This window comes from Myotis lucifugus, unplaced genomic scaffold (assembly GCF_000147115.1).
Source record: "Myotis lucifugus unplaced genomic scaffold, Myoluc2.0 scaffold_517, whole genome shotgun sequence".
NCBI classification, from domain to species: Eukaryota; Metazoa; Chordata; class Mammalia; order Chiroptera; family Vespertilionidae; genus Myotis; species Myotis lucifugus.
In genome coordinates, this window is record NW_005871565.1 from 478,778 (window position 1) to 491,555 (window position 12,778).

A 12,778-nucleotide genomic window follows, 5' to 3' on the forward strand; every position below is an offset into this window, starting at 1 on the left:
AGCCCCGCACTTCTGACTAGAATGACGCCGCTCTCCTCGTCGCCGCTGGGATCCGCATCTCCGCGCTATTGAGACGGCAGCGGGCAGCGTGCGCCGCAGCTCCCCGGGCCCCGTCGCCCCGCCACGGACCCGTGGCCACGCGCTCTTGGTCGCTGCCCCCGGCCCGCTGAGCCCCCCAGTGCGGGAGCCGCCGCAGCCCGAGGAGGGGCAGCAGCTTGCGGATTCAGACAGAGCGGCCAGTTCAACGACGGGCTGGAGGACCCGAGGTGAGCGCGCCGCCCGGTCCCCGGGCTCCCGGCCCCTGCCCCCGGCAGCTGCCCGCTGCCCGCTCTCCGCTGCCCACTCCCCGCTCCCGGGTTGGGTTGGGCGCGGAGCAGGGACCTCCCAGCGAAGGAGCGGGGAGCAGAGAACAGCAGCCCCCACCTCCCCGGGCGGTGCCGCCTCGGAACCCGAGGACCCACTGTCTCCAGGGGAAACCCGCAGGAGCCCGCGCCCTCCTCTCGGCCAGCCTCAGCCCCTGACCCTGCCCCGCGGCGCCCGCCGGAAAAGTTTGCGGGAGGCGGTTTTTTGCTTTTGGAGCTGAGCGCCCCTGGGGACGGCAGCCCCCTCTCCGCTGGGAGGCACCTGCGCCCGGTGCGTCCTCCGCCCCAGCCCCTCCGACTTCGCGGGCTCCGGGATGACTTCCCTCTGCGGGGTGAGCCTGGAGAGTCCCTTAGCGGCCGCTGGGCCGCCCGCCCCGGCCAAGGGAAGTCGGGAGGCCCCGACCTTCATTTACCGGGGACCCCGTTTACCGTGGGGAGTCCGGTGGTGAGGGCAGAGGCTGTGACACCTGGGTTTGGGCTACCGACCTCACCTGGATGAATGAATGCACCGAAACCTGGTGGTTCCCAGAACGCCGTGCCCACCTCCTTCAGAATCGCTCCCAAGGCACCGGCCCCGGACCCCCCAAAGGCCCCTTTCCCGGGAGGGCAAACCCCACCTCCCCACGGACAGCCGAAGCCTCTTGGAGTTGCCCGCATGAAACGGGGGAGACTTCCCTGTGCATTCCCGCGTCTCTCTCCTCCATCCCTCTTCCTCTCCCTCCCTCGTTTCTTTCCGCTCGAAGCCCTGTTCTTGGCTACGTCTGTATTTTTTCTGCTTGTCACCGAATCCAAGTCCAAATCGACCCGCTCAAATGGATCCTGTGGTTCTGTGAAAACCGGCCAGTGGCCTAAGCGGGATTCCTGCCGCCAGGCCCTTCCCGGGGAGCCAGCTCCTCCCCACTTCCACCCGTTTTCTTGGACGCCTGGTTTTTGTTGGCTGTGGCGGGTTTTTATATTTTAGTCTTAGCAGGTTTCTGTCCTATTCTTAGTATCTCCTGTACATTTTTATTCCGGTTTAGTGTGCAGATGCACGATCTCTTCCCTGTTAGAAATGTTAAACCATAAGCCGGGGAAATAGAATGACATGGAAACGGTAGTTCCCTGAGCACAGGCTGAACAGGCCGGGAGCGCGGCGAGAAAGGGAGCCGCTCCGGTTGCACGGAGCTCGGCACCCGTGTGGCAGTTTCTGGTGGGATTCTCACACGACTGGCTGTTATTTTAGAGTTGATGATGGCACGGAGCACCCAACAGGACCTGTCAGTTTTGTTATAGGTGGTGTTGATTACCTTTCCCTCTGCAACGAACCTGGTAGTATTTACAAATTTGGCAGTGAAGAAAGACAAGTCTGAGCTGGGTTTATTTCTGTAGCATTGCAGGTCATCTGCAGGAACTGTCTGGCCTAGTTCTCCCCACCCCATAAAATGATGGGAGGGCAGAAAGTGCTAGGGTGAGTTGATACTTAGCATCATTTTGTAGTTCACGCTCAAATGTAAAAAGCCAATCTGAATTTGTTCTTAAGGTTATTTTCCACTGGTCTCCTGAATTTCATTTTTCATTATGTTATAGCGTGAAAGCATTCACTGTTCATAAACTGTTACTTTGTGAAAGCTTTGCATACCACACACAGACTCTCTGTTAGGACGAACCCTGTCTCCCAAAGACCCAGTGCTTCCTGGCATTGAAAGCTGATAGTGTGACATTCTTTTGTTTAACCTATTCCTGACAGCAAAGAGTTAAGGATGAATGAGTCATCTTTATTAAATAAATCAGAAGGTTACCTGAGCAGGTTTATAATATTTTGTGTTTGTGTTATTTTTTCCTTATGGGGCCCCATCTTTCCAATATTGATTTTTGCATCCCTTGGGAATGGTTGTTGCTGCCTTCTTCCTGATGGTGAGAGGATTTGGGGAGAAAGGAGCCTTAGCAATTGCCTGCTGTGCATCTCTCCATCATGCCTGGCTTGCGTGCCTCCAGGCCCAAGTAAGGCATGTGCGGGTTGGGTACCCTGGATGTGTACCCATGTTTGGCTTTCTCTCTTGTCCAAGCTTTCTTCTGAGCTATCAGGACCCTGTTGCAGACTGCTTCTAACTCAGATCAAAGGCTTGCTTTATAATCTAGTGTTTTGGGAATTTGGAGGCATTTTTCCCTAGTGATGTGGGCTGGTTCCAGAAACCTAGCTAGCTCACAGTGTCAGTAACTGCAGTGCCATTTGGCTGAGTCTTGTAGTTCAGGGAGCAAGAGCTCTGTGGTCTGAGACCTTTAGGGACTAAATACACAAAATATAGGCCACATTTGTCTTAGGTGTTTTCACTCTCTCCCTTTTAATATCCACTCTTCTCTCCACAAGTGTCTTCCCATGGTTCTGCTCCAAGCCTTAGGGCCCAGCCTTGCTTCAGCATTTCCCACTACCTTCCCAGCCAATGAATTTCCCCTTTAGAGAATCCAGGGATGACTAACTCTTTAGGAGAAAGCAATTGGAACTAATTCATACGAGCATGGAAGTACTGATAGGTTCAACCTCCCCACATACATTTGTATTCCCCTCTCCCGCTTAAATAATAATACAGTCCTTTATTAATACAACCTTATGCTTACTATTGCCTGGCCCAGATTGCAAATATGTGAAATTGGAGCGAGATTAGAAATCTGAATGCGGAGGCCAACCACCTGAGGCCTGCCTTGGCTTCTCTAGGCTGTGCTGCCTTTTTTCCTACTTTGGAAGCACAGCTTCCTGGAAACAGAAATTCTCATGACACCTCCGTGGCTTTCAAGTGTACATGCAGCCAACATGGGAGCAGAAACAGAGGCACCTGTGTGCAGGCCATTTATGAGCTGGGTCTTTGTAGGTAATTAAACTCCTTGTCCCTTTGAGGAGTAGAAAGTTTTCCATTCTTGGTATTGGCTATGTTTTTAGAGAGGAAAACTAGTAGGAAATAACCAAGGTTGGATAGAAATGGGGAAGTTCCTCCCTTCACGGACAGTCTTCCCAGTGCATTTACTGCAGTTATTTATTTAGTTTATTTATTAAAATATATTTTATTGATTATTTACAGAGAGGAAGGGAGAGGGATAGAGAGAAACATCGATCAGCTGCCTCCTGCACAGCCTCTATTGGGGATGTGCCCGCAACCAAGGTACATGCCCTTGACCAGAATCGAACCTGGGACCCTTCAGTTCGCAGGCCAACGCTCTATCCACTGAGCCAAACCGGTTAGGGCTTACTGAAGTTTTTTAATTTAAAAAATCTCATGGGGGAGTTACACACAGGATCAGATCAGGGGAAGAACCACCGTCCTACTGTTAAGAGGATGTGCCTCCCCTTAGCAGGGCAGTCTAGCCTATGTGGGCTGTGATCCCAAACCCCTTCACGGCCGTGCTGGCCCCCTGAGGGGTGCGGCATGTAGATTGGTCTACATGGTCAATCATATTGTTGGGAACTGCTGACTTTGGAAGAAAAAATGCCATGTGGCAGGATAGAAAATGCCGATCATTGTGTTTCTCTTGGAACATTAAATCTACTTGCTTTTACCCCCAGTAGATAAACCTCTTGAGATGGTTGCTGTCAAAATACCCAGCAAATTAACTGCTTGTTTGAGTAATTACTTAAATATTACAGCTTCCCTTCTGAAAATCAATTTTCCAAGATGAAAGGAAGATTTTTATATCATTTGGGAAAAGGGAAATAAATTATTGGGAGTGTGTGGGGCATGCTCTTTCTAGGTTGTGGCTTTAACTGGACAAAGGGTGATTATATTTGAAGATGAGAATGGGGTGTTTTCGGCAGCTGGAGAGGATGCAGACAAAGGGACAGAAAGAAGTAGACAAAGGGATTTTCCTTTGAAATCCCTTGTTCCTAGGGTAGAATTTCATAAGAGGTTTTTCTGTTTTCCATCCAAGTTCATTCATTTGTTAAGGAAGGTTTGGGGAGGTACTTACTGTGAGATGATGGAGTTTGCGTTTAAACCTACCTTTAGCAATCTCATTTATCTTTTGATCTGATGTAAGTCTACAGGTTTCAATTATTTCAAAATCTCTGAGCTATAAACTGGGCTCACTGAGCAACCTCTCGATATTTCCTTTTGTTTTGTTCAGAACTTGTTCAGGGTGCTTGAGTCTTGGAAATAAATGAAACTGAGACATTTTAACAGGGTCTTTGCTATAATTTTTAACAGGACAGAGTTTTTTGTGTTATTTTTTGACAACTAGAGGCTTAGTGTGGTATCCACTCACTAAGTCTAGTAAGATGATGTCACAGGATGCATACGTGTGACATGTCGCACACTGTGCACTAGTTTACAAACAGTGCCTAAGCTTTGACTATCAATTTCTTAATCTTTTAGAGCTTGGTGACTAGGCTTCCCTGCCTGTGAGAGCTATGTGAGCAGCTGTCTAGTCAGAGATGGTGTCATAAGCTCCTTTTATGTCAAATGCTTGACTGAGAATTTGGTTTTCTTTGTAAACAAGATGTGCCATATATGATCTGTTTTCAAAGGAGAAGAAAAACTGTAAATTGGGATCATACTGAAGGTGTTTCAGTCTCCCACCCAAGGCAGTTGATGCTTGGGCATTGCCTGGGAGCCACGACTTTCTGTTGTCAAGGACTGTCAATGTTGATAGCCTAGGAGACAAAAAGCAAACTTTTCTTACACATGACCTATCTGTAAAGCTACCTCCAGCTATAGCAGATTTACTGCACTTTAATATTCTAAGAATTTTTCGACATATGGTTGGTACAAAGGGATAGATACTATAAAGCAGAAAGAGGAGAGAAGAAAAATGGCATAGAATTTAGGTCTGGCGGCTCTGGGTGGTGGCTGTTAAAGAGACATGGCCCTTCTCCTGTGAATCGTCATTGAGGGAGCAACGTGAGCATTTGTATCCCATGACTTACTGCTTTGGGCAAAACCCAGCGCACCAGTTGGGGCTGTGCAGGTGGATCAATGCAAATCAATGCCCACAGCTGAGGAGCCTGAATGGCTAACTAAATGTGGGCTATTGGTGTTGTTTTCCTACCGAAAGGGAGCTGTTAGAGGGAGCAGCACCTGTGTAGCCAAGCTAGTTAACCCAGGGGCTGGGGGATGGCTGGTTCATCAGCAGGTTAGAGCGTGGTGGGGTCTGCAGGGCCCCGGTAAAGAACACAGCTGCTGTTACTCTGCAGCAACGCAGGCCGGGCATTGCCAGAGCCTCTGGCCTTCTCAAGGGGTGCCGGAAAGTCCGACATCCAGGCGAACTCTCCTAATTGTAGAACCACATTGTGGCCCCAGGGCCATCAGTTTGGAGCTTGGTGAGGAGGCTGCCCTGCCTGTGAGAGCTGTGTGAGCAGCTGTCTAGCCAGAGATGGTGTCATAGCTCCTTTTATGTTGAATGCTTGACTAAGAATTTGGTTTTCTTTGCAACCAAGACAAGGTAGTGTATAAGAAAGTGTAGCCCTGGCTGTGGGTTTCTTAATAAGGAAACGCCTAACTTCCGTTTCGCCTTCTTTCTGTCAGGCTTACTAGAAAGCAGCACCCGACTGAAACCTCACGAAGCCCAGAACTACAGGAAGAAGGCCTTGTGGGTCTCCTGGTTCTCCATTGTCGTGACATTGGCCCTGGCCGTGGCTGCCTTCAGTGAGTAGCGGGAGCCTTGCCCATCAGTGATGTGCCCGGGCTGCCTGTTTCATTCTCTGACTCCCGTGGGTGTGCTTTTGCTTTTAGTTGACTATTATTGATGAGGAAATTTTGGGGGGATGATTGGACAGTCAGGGTGCTTATAAATTAGAAAAATGGCCTCTCTCCTCTGAGGAGGAAAGACGTGGTGAAGAAGAAGAAATGGAGGCTTGCTCTCTTCTGTTGTAGGTTTGTAGAAATCGATTCCAGCAGCCAGCCGGACAGGGAACTAGTATTCTCCGGGTGGCTGCCTGCAGCTTGGGCTGATGTGACAAGTGTGTATCCTTGAGATTCATATTTTGAACTAATGCAATCCGATGAGTGCAAATTGCAGTACATCCTCTCCTTTCTCCCTAGTTATATCTGTGTAAGGTTTGGGATAAAATCATGGGCACATATTTTTATGAAAGAAAAACGAGAGGGTCCTCTTTTAAGCTTTCAGTGGCCACAGAAACAAAAACATTGATTACAGTCAAGAAAAACGAAGACAACTGCACACTTTCCACCTCCGGATAGTCCTGTCTGGCAGGTTAGGAAGCCTTTGACATGCTTCTCAGCTGACGTTTGCAGCCTATGGAAATGTACACGTGCTACTTATTCTTATTGTTCGGGCAATGATTCACAAGCGTAAGCTATGACATTCATCTTCAGCTCAACCCTGGTAGAAACCAGTGTTTTTTTAATGCTGGGGGGGAAGGGGAGGAGGAATGTATTTTGTGATTAGTTGATTGCCTTATTAGAAAGATCTATATTCTGAGTGATAAGTATACAAAGTGAATCATGTGACAACCCTCAGAGTAGGAGAGAAAAGGACCGTGTCCTCTGGAAGATAGGGCTCTGTGTTGTTTAAAATTCTATTTTGCACACTTAGACCTGCTGCTGGAAGTTGGTGTTGGCTCCCTAGAGGGCATATTAGAATTTGACCAAATGCTCCCGGCAAAACTAGACATATATTACTTGAAGCAATTTATACTAGAAACATTGTAGGTGCCATATCTTGGCTCTCAATAAAAGCCAAAATTTTAGAAGCAGTGGGTAATGCATTTCAGGGTATAAACATTTAGCTGTGAGCCAGAAATCTAATCAAGAGGAATTATAATTCCTGAAAATAGCTGCTTCTTCCTCTCCTCCCTTTTTCCTGCTGAAACAAGAATAACAAGCCCGATTGAGGTCCCTAGAGGATAATTTGGTTGTGGTGGCTGTTGGCAGGCTCCATCAGACACCATAATTTACATATGTAAGGAAAGAGGGATGGAATGAAGGGAGGTGGTTTGCAAACAGAATAACAGTCATTCAGATGTGTCCCTGTGCCTAATAGAGCTGTTACCATTTTATGGTGTGGGTGTTTGAATGGGGACCTGAATGTGAAGAAATATTGAGTAAGTCCTTCCTTTGGGAGAATAATACTACATTTGATGTATTTAATCTTATAATAGGGAAAAATTGTGAGGAAATTTTGGTTTCACATGTTATGCCTGGTCAGTTGGGTTATCTTGAAAATTTTGTTCCATTTCCTTTAATTAGGAAAAGACTATTGCATAATGCATATGGAATTAGAATGTTGCTTTGTAAAAGGATTTTTTTCTTTTTAAAATGATTTTACCTCTTTGTTGTAGCAAGTATTGTTGACAAGAACATCCAGCCTAAGAAAAAGTCTTATTTGAGCCAATCTGAAAACGATTGCCAGGAAGCAAAATCTCAAGGGATTGAGAAAATGCCTTGAAGAATGGCAGTTTTATAGCTTATTTTATACTATAGGCCTGGTGCACAAATTTGTGCACCGGTGGGGTCCCTCGGCCTGGCCTGCGTGATGGGGCCAAAACCAGCTCTCTGACATCCCCCGAGGGGTCCTGGATTGCGAGAGGGTGCAGGCCAGGCCAAGGGACCCCACTGGTGGACAATTGGGGTGGGGAGAGACGCGGGAGGTTGGCCAGCCAGGGAGGGACTGTAGGAAGGCTCCAGGGCATGTCCATCCGGACTTGCTCAGTCCTGATTGGCCGGACCCCAGCAGCAAGCTAAACGACCAGAGCATCTGCCCCCTGGTGGTCAGTGCACATCATAGCGAGTGGTTGAGCGGCCTTAGCATATCATCAGCATATTACACTTTGATTGGTTGAACGGCTGACCGGACAACCAGACACTTAGCATATTAGGCTTTTATTATATAGGATATTAGAATCAAAGGAGGCAGGTAATGGTGATGGGGGGAGGTAGATGAAATTCATTGGTGGTAGATTAGGGAGGTGGGGGGATGCAAAGTGGGGAAATATCTGAGATGAATAAAGAGTAACTCAAGAGGCACACACATTGGTGGGTACAGAGTAGTTAACATAACATAGAGGTGGTATGTGGGCAACAAGATAACAATGAGGGGTTCTATCCTCTCTGCTCTGGTGTTGTGGGTGCCCCTGATGGGTCTGGAAAAAAGGGATTACTCTGACATTTCAAAGATGCAAAAAAGACAATAGGCTCACTTAAGGTAAAGACTGACCTTTGTCAAGGAAGCTACAGGCCTCGGACATTATTACTGTAGTGACTAGCTTTTATTCAGGAATTTTTATGTTCGGACCATCCTGTGTGGTTACTTTTTGGTCTCAGTTTGTAAGCCCTGCATGCAGGCCTTCCCTGAGCTTATTAGGTTGAGTATGTGCCCCCTTTTTTTGTCCATCGTATTTAAGTCAAATACTCTAACTTCTTGCCTCTAAAATGTTGGCGTTGCCAAATAATGTGGTGATCTTAGTTGTTTTCTGTCGTACTTTTGTTATCATCATCATTAGGTAGGTCTTAATAGTAATAATAGGAGGAGAGCAAAGGGCGGCCCAGACATTGGAAGCACAGTCACCTTGGCAGCCTCACCAGGCAGCTTAGAGTAAGGCAGCTCCCTTACTCCATCTATATGGCGTAGCTATGTTTTGTGTGTGTTTCATATTTAAAACCCTCAGGGTGGTCTCTGGTTGTGTTGTTACGGTTGTTGGTTTTATCCTTTAGTTTCCTAAATGTATGAATAATATCAAATATCTAAAATCCTTCCTAAAGCTTCTTTTACATGTTGACACACTTTTGTGCAATCCTTTTCATAGTTTCAAATGAAAAGAAAATCAATAGGGATTAAGCAATGTAAGTTGACTTTTGAAGTTATTTTTTAAAAAAAATTATATTTTATTGATTTTTTTTATAGAGAGGAAGGGAGAGGGATAGAGAGTTAAAAACATCGATGGGAGAGAAACATCGATCAGCTGCCTCCTGCACACTCCCCACTGGGGATGTGCCCGCAACCAAGGTACATGCCCTTGACCAGAATCGAATCTGGGACCCTTGAGTCCGCAGGCTGATGCTCTATCCACTGAGCCAAACTGGTTAGGGCTGAAGTTATTTTTAAATTACAATCTAAACGAAAGTTTTATGTTTCAGAAATAGCAAGTGTATTCTTTAAAAAGTGTCAGAAGGAGCCCCAGTCTTATTCTTCGAGGAGGTGGTTGACGGAGAGATGGGATGTAATGAAATGGTCAGGCTGACTCAGTTAATATTTTCAAAGAGAATTGCTACAGAATCCCGACATGCCCATGTTTGAGAGGGCAGAGAAATCTTTGGAGAGTGTGCCCATGCGAGCCTGTGTTGGCAGGGCTGGTAATCATGGTGAAGAGATCATGTTTATCACCACGACTTCTTGCCACTGCAGTGTGGTTTACCATCTCCCTGGGGGCTGGAAAAGCATGCAGTACTCAAGATTGTCAAATGAGTTAACTGAGATATATTTTAAAAACCTTTTCTTTTTTTTTTGTAGGTGGAAGGAAAATAATTTAGAAAAAATTTCTCAGGAATAAACTTGAAAGTTTTGTTTAGGTCCTGTTACCAGAACCCAGTGTGTGAGTCCATTTGCCTGCGTACATTGGTCAAAAGATGATGCCTGAGCAAGTTTACAGTGGAGGAAGGACTTCATTAGGATCGGGAGCATGTATTGAAGTAGTTGAGCACAGTAATCTGGAGTTAGGTGAGCTTGTGCTCTAAAAGACCCGGCTCCCGGATGGCCAGTAACTAACAGGTTATGTAGGGCAAGCTCACAGGGCACCGTGGGTTGGGGGTCAGGGCACATGTTAGGAGCCGATTGGTGGAAGGTGAGGTAAGGGTAGTACACAATTTCTTCAGGTCTTGAGGACAGCTCTGGGATCAGCTTCCGTGCCCCTCTGTCTGGTTTGGTGGAGAGGTAGCTGAGGGGGTCCTTTCACCTTAGGGCTCAGGAGCTGGCAGAGGCTCAGACGTTGGAACCATAAAACTAACTTTGGTCAGTTTTGTCTCAGGGGTTAGTGATTTTCAAGAGGAAAGACTAAGGCCTGTGAAATGTGCAGAGGGAAACAATGATTTCTAAAACTAAGGCTAAATCATATCAAAATTATAAGTACCTGTGGTTTTAACACCAGGCCTCGGTCTGATTTATTTTATAAACCATTGAAATATTTCTGAGACAACTGGATCATCCTTAGGGCCATTCTCTTGCCAGGTGTGGTGTCTTGGAGCTGTAACTGCTGGGATCAGTCAGAATTCCTGTCTTTATCGTCTCACCGGCCATTTCTCTGCAATCATAGATACTGATTTGTAGCTGAGCATCTTCTGAAGAAATGCTGTTGTCTCTTGCATGTTTGGGAATGAGGGTTATGGATGTATATAAGTTTGGGGATGCCTCATTTTTTCAGTCAGCTAGAAAGATTTCATATTTTAACATAGTGTCTACATTGCAAATAAAGAGTGTTTCCCTTCATTTTGTATAAGTTTCCAGGTAACCAGGTATGCTGTTCCTTCAAATTAGTAGCTTCTAAAAGACCCAATGATAAAACTAACTTTTGTCAGTATTACTGAGTTCTCTGTGCTAAATCAGTTATATATGTTGACATGCATGTGTCTGGTGTAGTTTGAAAAATTAGGTGAACTATCAAAGTTTGTGATTTGGAAGTATTTTGAAAGGAATATGTTCTTTGAAAGGAATGTGAACTATTTTTTATATCACTTGGTAATATCATGATTTTGGACCTGCTGGAGGCTAAGACCAGCAGGTCATAATAAATGTGAGAAGTTCGTCAGAAGGCTGATGTGTTTCTATATTCAGCAGGGCTGAAAATCTGCGTATTATTATCTGTACTGGCTGAACAGCCAAAGGCAATTCCCCTAACCTGATAATCTTTTACTGTTTACCAAACTTTACCTTTGATATGTGTGTTTGCTTTGCTAAAAGGCAAAATGTGTGAACAAAAAGCCGTGGGTTCGGACATTCAGAGAGCCCACTTCACTAGAGGGTGAGGCCTCCGCCTGGCTCCCCATGCCTTCCCAATTTATATTTCTTGTCTAGTGTATCCATTTATGCGTCAGTCCCTTCTCCAGATTCCTGAACTCTTGCTGCGAAAAGACTGCGGCATGGACCTGTCCAAATGCTGATGGTAATACATATTGAATATTTCAGAGAGATCCCTATTTTGGTTTTAAAATTGCTTCTGTTTGTAATTGGTAGGCAGCACAGAAAATGACAATTCTGTTATGAACAAACCTTTTAAAAATCTGTTTTAATAATGAAGCTAGAAAGGGAACACAAGTTCTGTTTCAAAAACTCAGAATTTTGACATCATTAATGTCTTTGTTAGAATGATTTAGGAAAATGCATTCTGGCTCATTTTGAGGTTTGAATGAGTGTGTGGCAGAGGAAAATTTTTCCTTTACCCTTCAAGGTTCTTCTGGCTGGTCTAATAATCAAACTGACATAAGACAGATTAGCAGGAGAAAAACAAATAAATGAATATTTAATAACATGTATACCTCCTGTATGCATAGGAGAGACACAGCAAGCCCGAGTCACTTGGAAGCCACCACTTTTAATACCACCTTCAGCTAAAGACTAAAGATGTGGGGATGGGGGAGTCAGTTATAGGAGGTTACCAGGAAAAGCACAGTAAACAGGGTGAGACTAGCTTGGCTCTGTGAGGAGATCACATCTTCCTGAGTCTCACGCTTACAATGCGCTGCTGTTTCCAGCGGGAGTGGAGGCGGGGTCTCTGCAGCTGCCTGCGTGTCTGCCTCCCTTCCCCTGCATTCTGCACACAGCATTTAATTAAAAGTGTGGCCAGGCTGCATCAGCACGGGGGTGTCCTTGTCACACAGCCAGAGCGGTGACTCGCGAGCTGGGCAGTGGGCCCCAGCTGGACTCATCTCATGAGGCCTGGCGGGTCCTGGCCCCTCCCCGTGTGGCCCTGGGGTCTGCTAAGGCCCCGTGGGAAATTCCTGAGGCCTTCTCTTATTGCTGTATCTCTTTCCAATTGTATTGGTTAGCCAGTGGGACAAGAAGGGGTTTTCTGCGCTGCTGGTGTTCCAGGCCTGTCATGGCTGGGCCCTGTGGGAACTGCCTCTGGAAGGTGGATTTCTGGCGCAGCTGCTCTTTTCCAGGAGATTATTTTCTGGTGCCCTGTCCTGAGGGCTGCAAGGTAGGGGTACTGAGATTTGAAAGTAACAGATGAAGCCAGAGGGAAGGGGAGAGTCCTTTTCCCCTTAAAGCAGCGGTTCTCAACCTGTGGGTCGTGACCTCTTTGGGGGTCGAATGACCCTTTCACAGGGGTCGCCTAAGACCATCGGAAAACACATATATAATTACATACTGTTTTTGTGATTAATCACTATGCTTTAATTATGTTCAATTTGTAACAATGAAATTGGGGGTCACCACAACATGAGGAATTGTATTAAAGGGTCGCGACATTAGGAAGGTTGAGAACCACTGCCTTAAAGGAA

The 12,778-nt window shown here is 46.3% G+C and overlaps 1 protein-coding gene across 1 annotated transcript in view; it reads left to right on the top strand.

Annotated features, from left to right (window-relative positions):
* The window catches only part of TMEM163 (transmembrane protein 163), a 149,952-nt gene that overhangs the window by 1,276 nt on the left and 135,898 nt on the right, over window positions 1–12,778 (top strand). Inside the window, 3 exon segments of the mRNA XM_023745100.1 lie at window positions 74–226; window positions 229–261; window positions 5,848–5,971. Coding sequence (XP_023600868.1) covers window positions 74–226; window positions 229–261; window positions 5,848–5,971 — 310 coding nt within the window.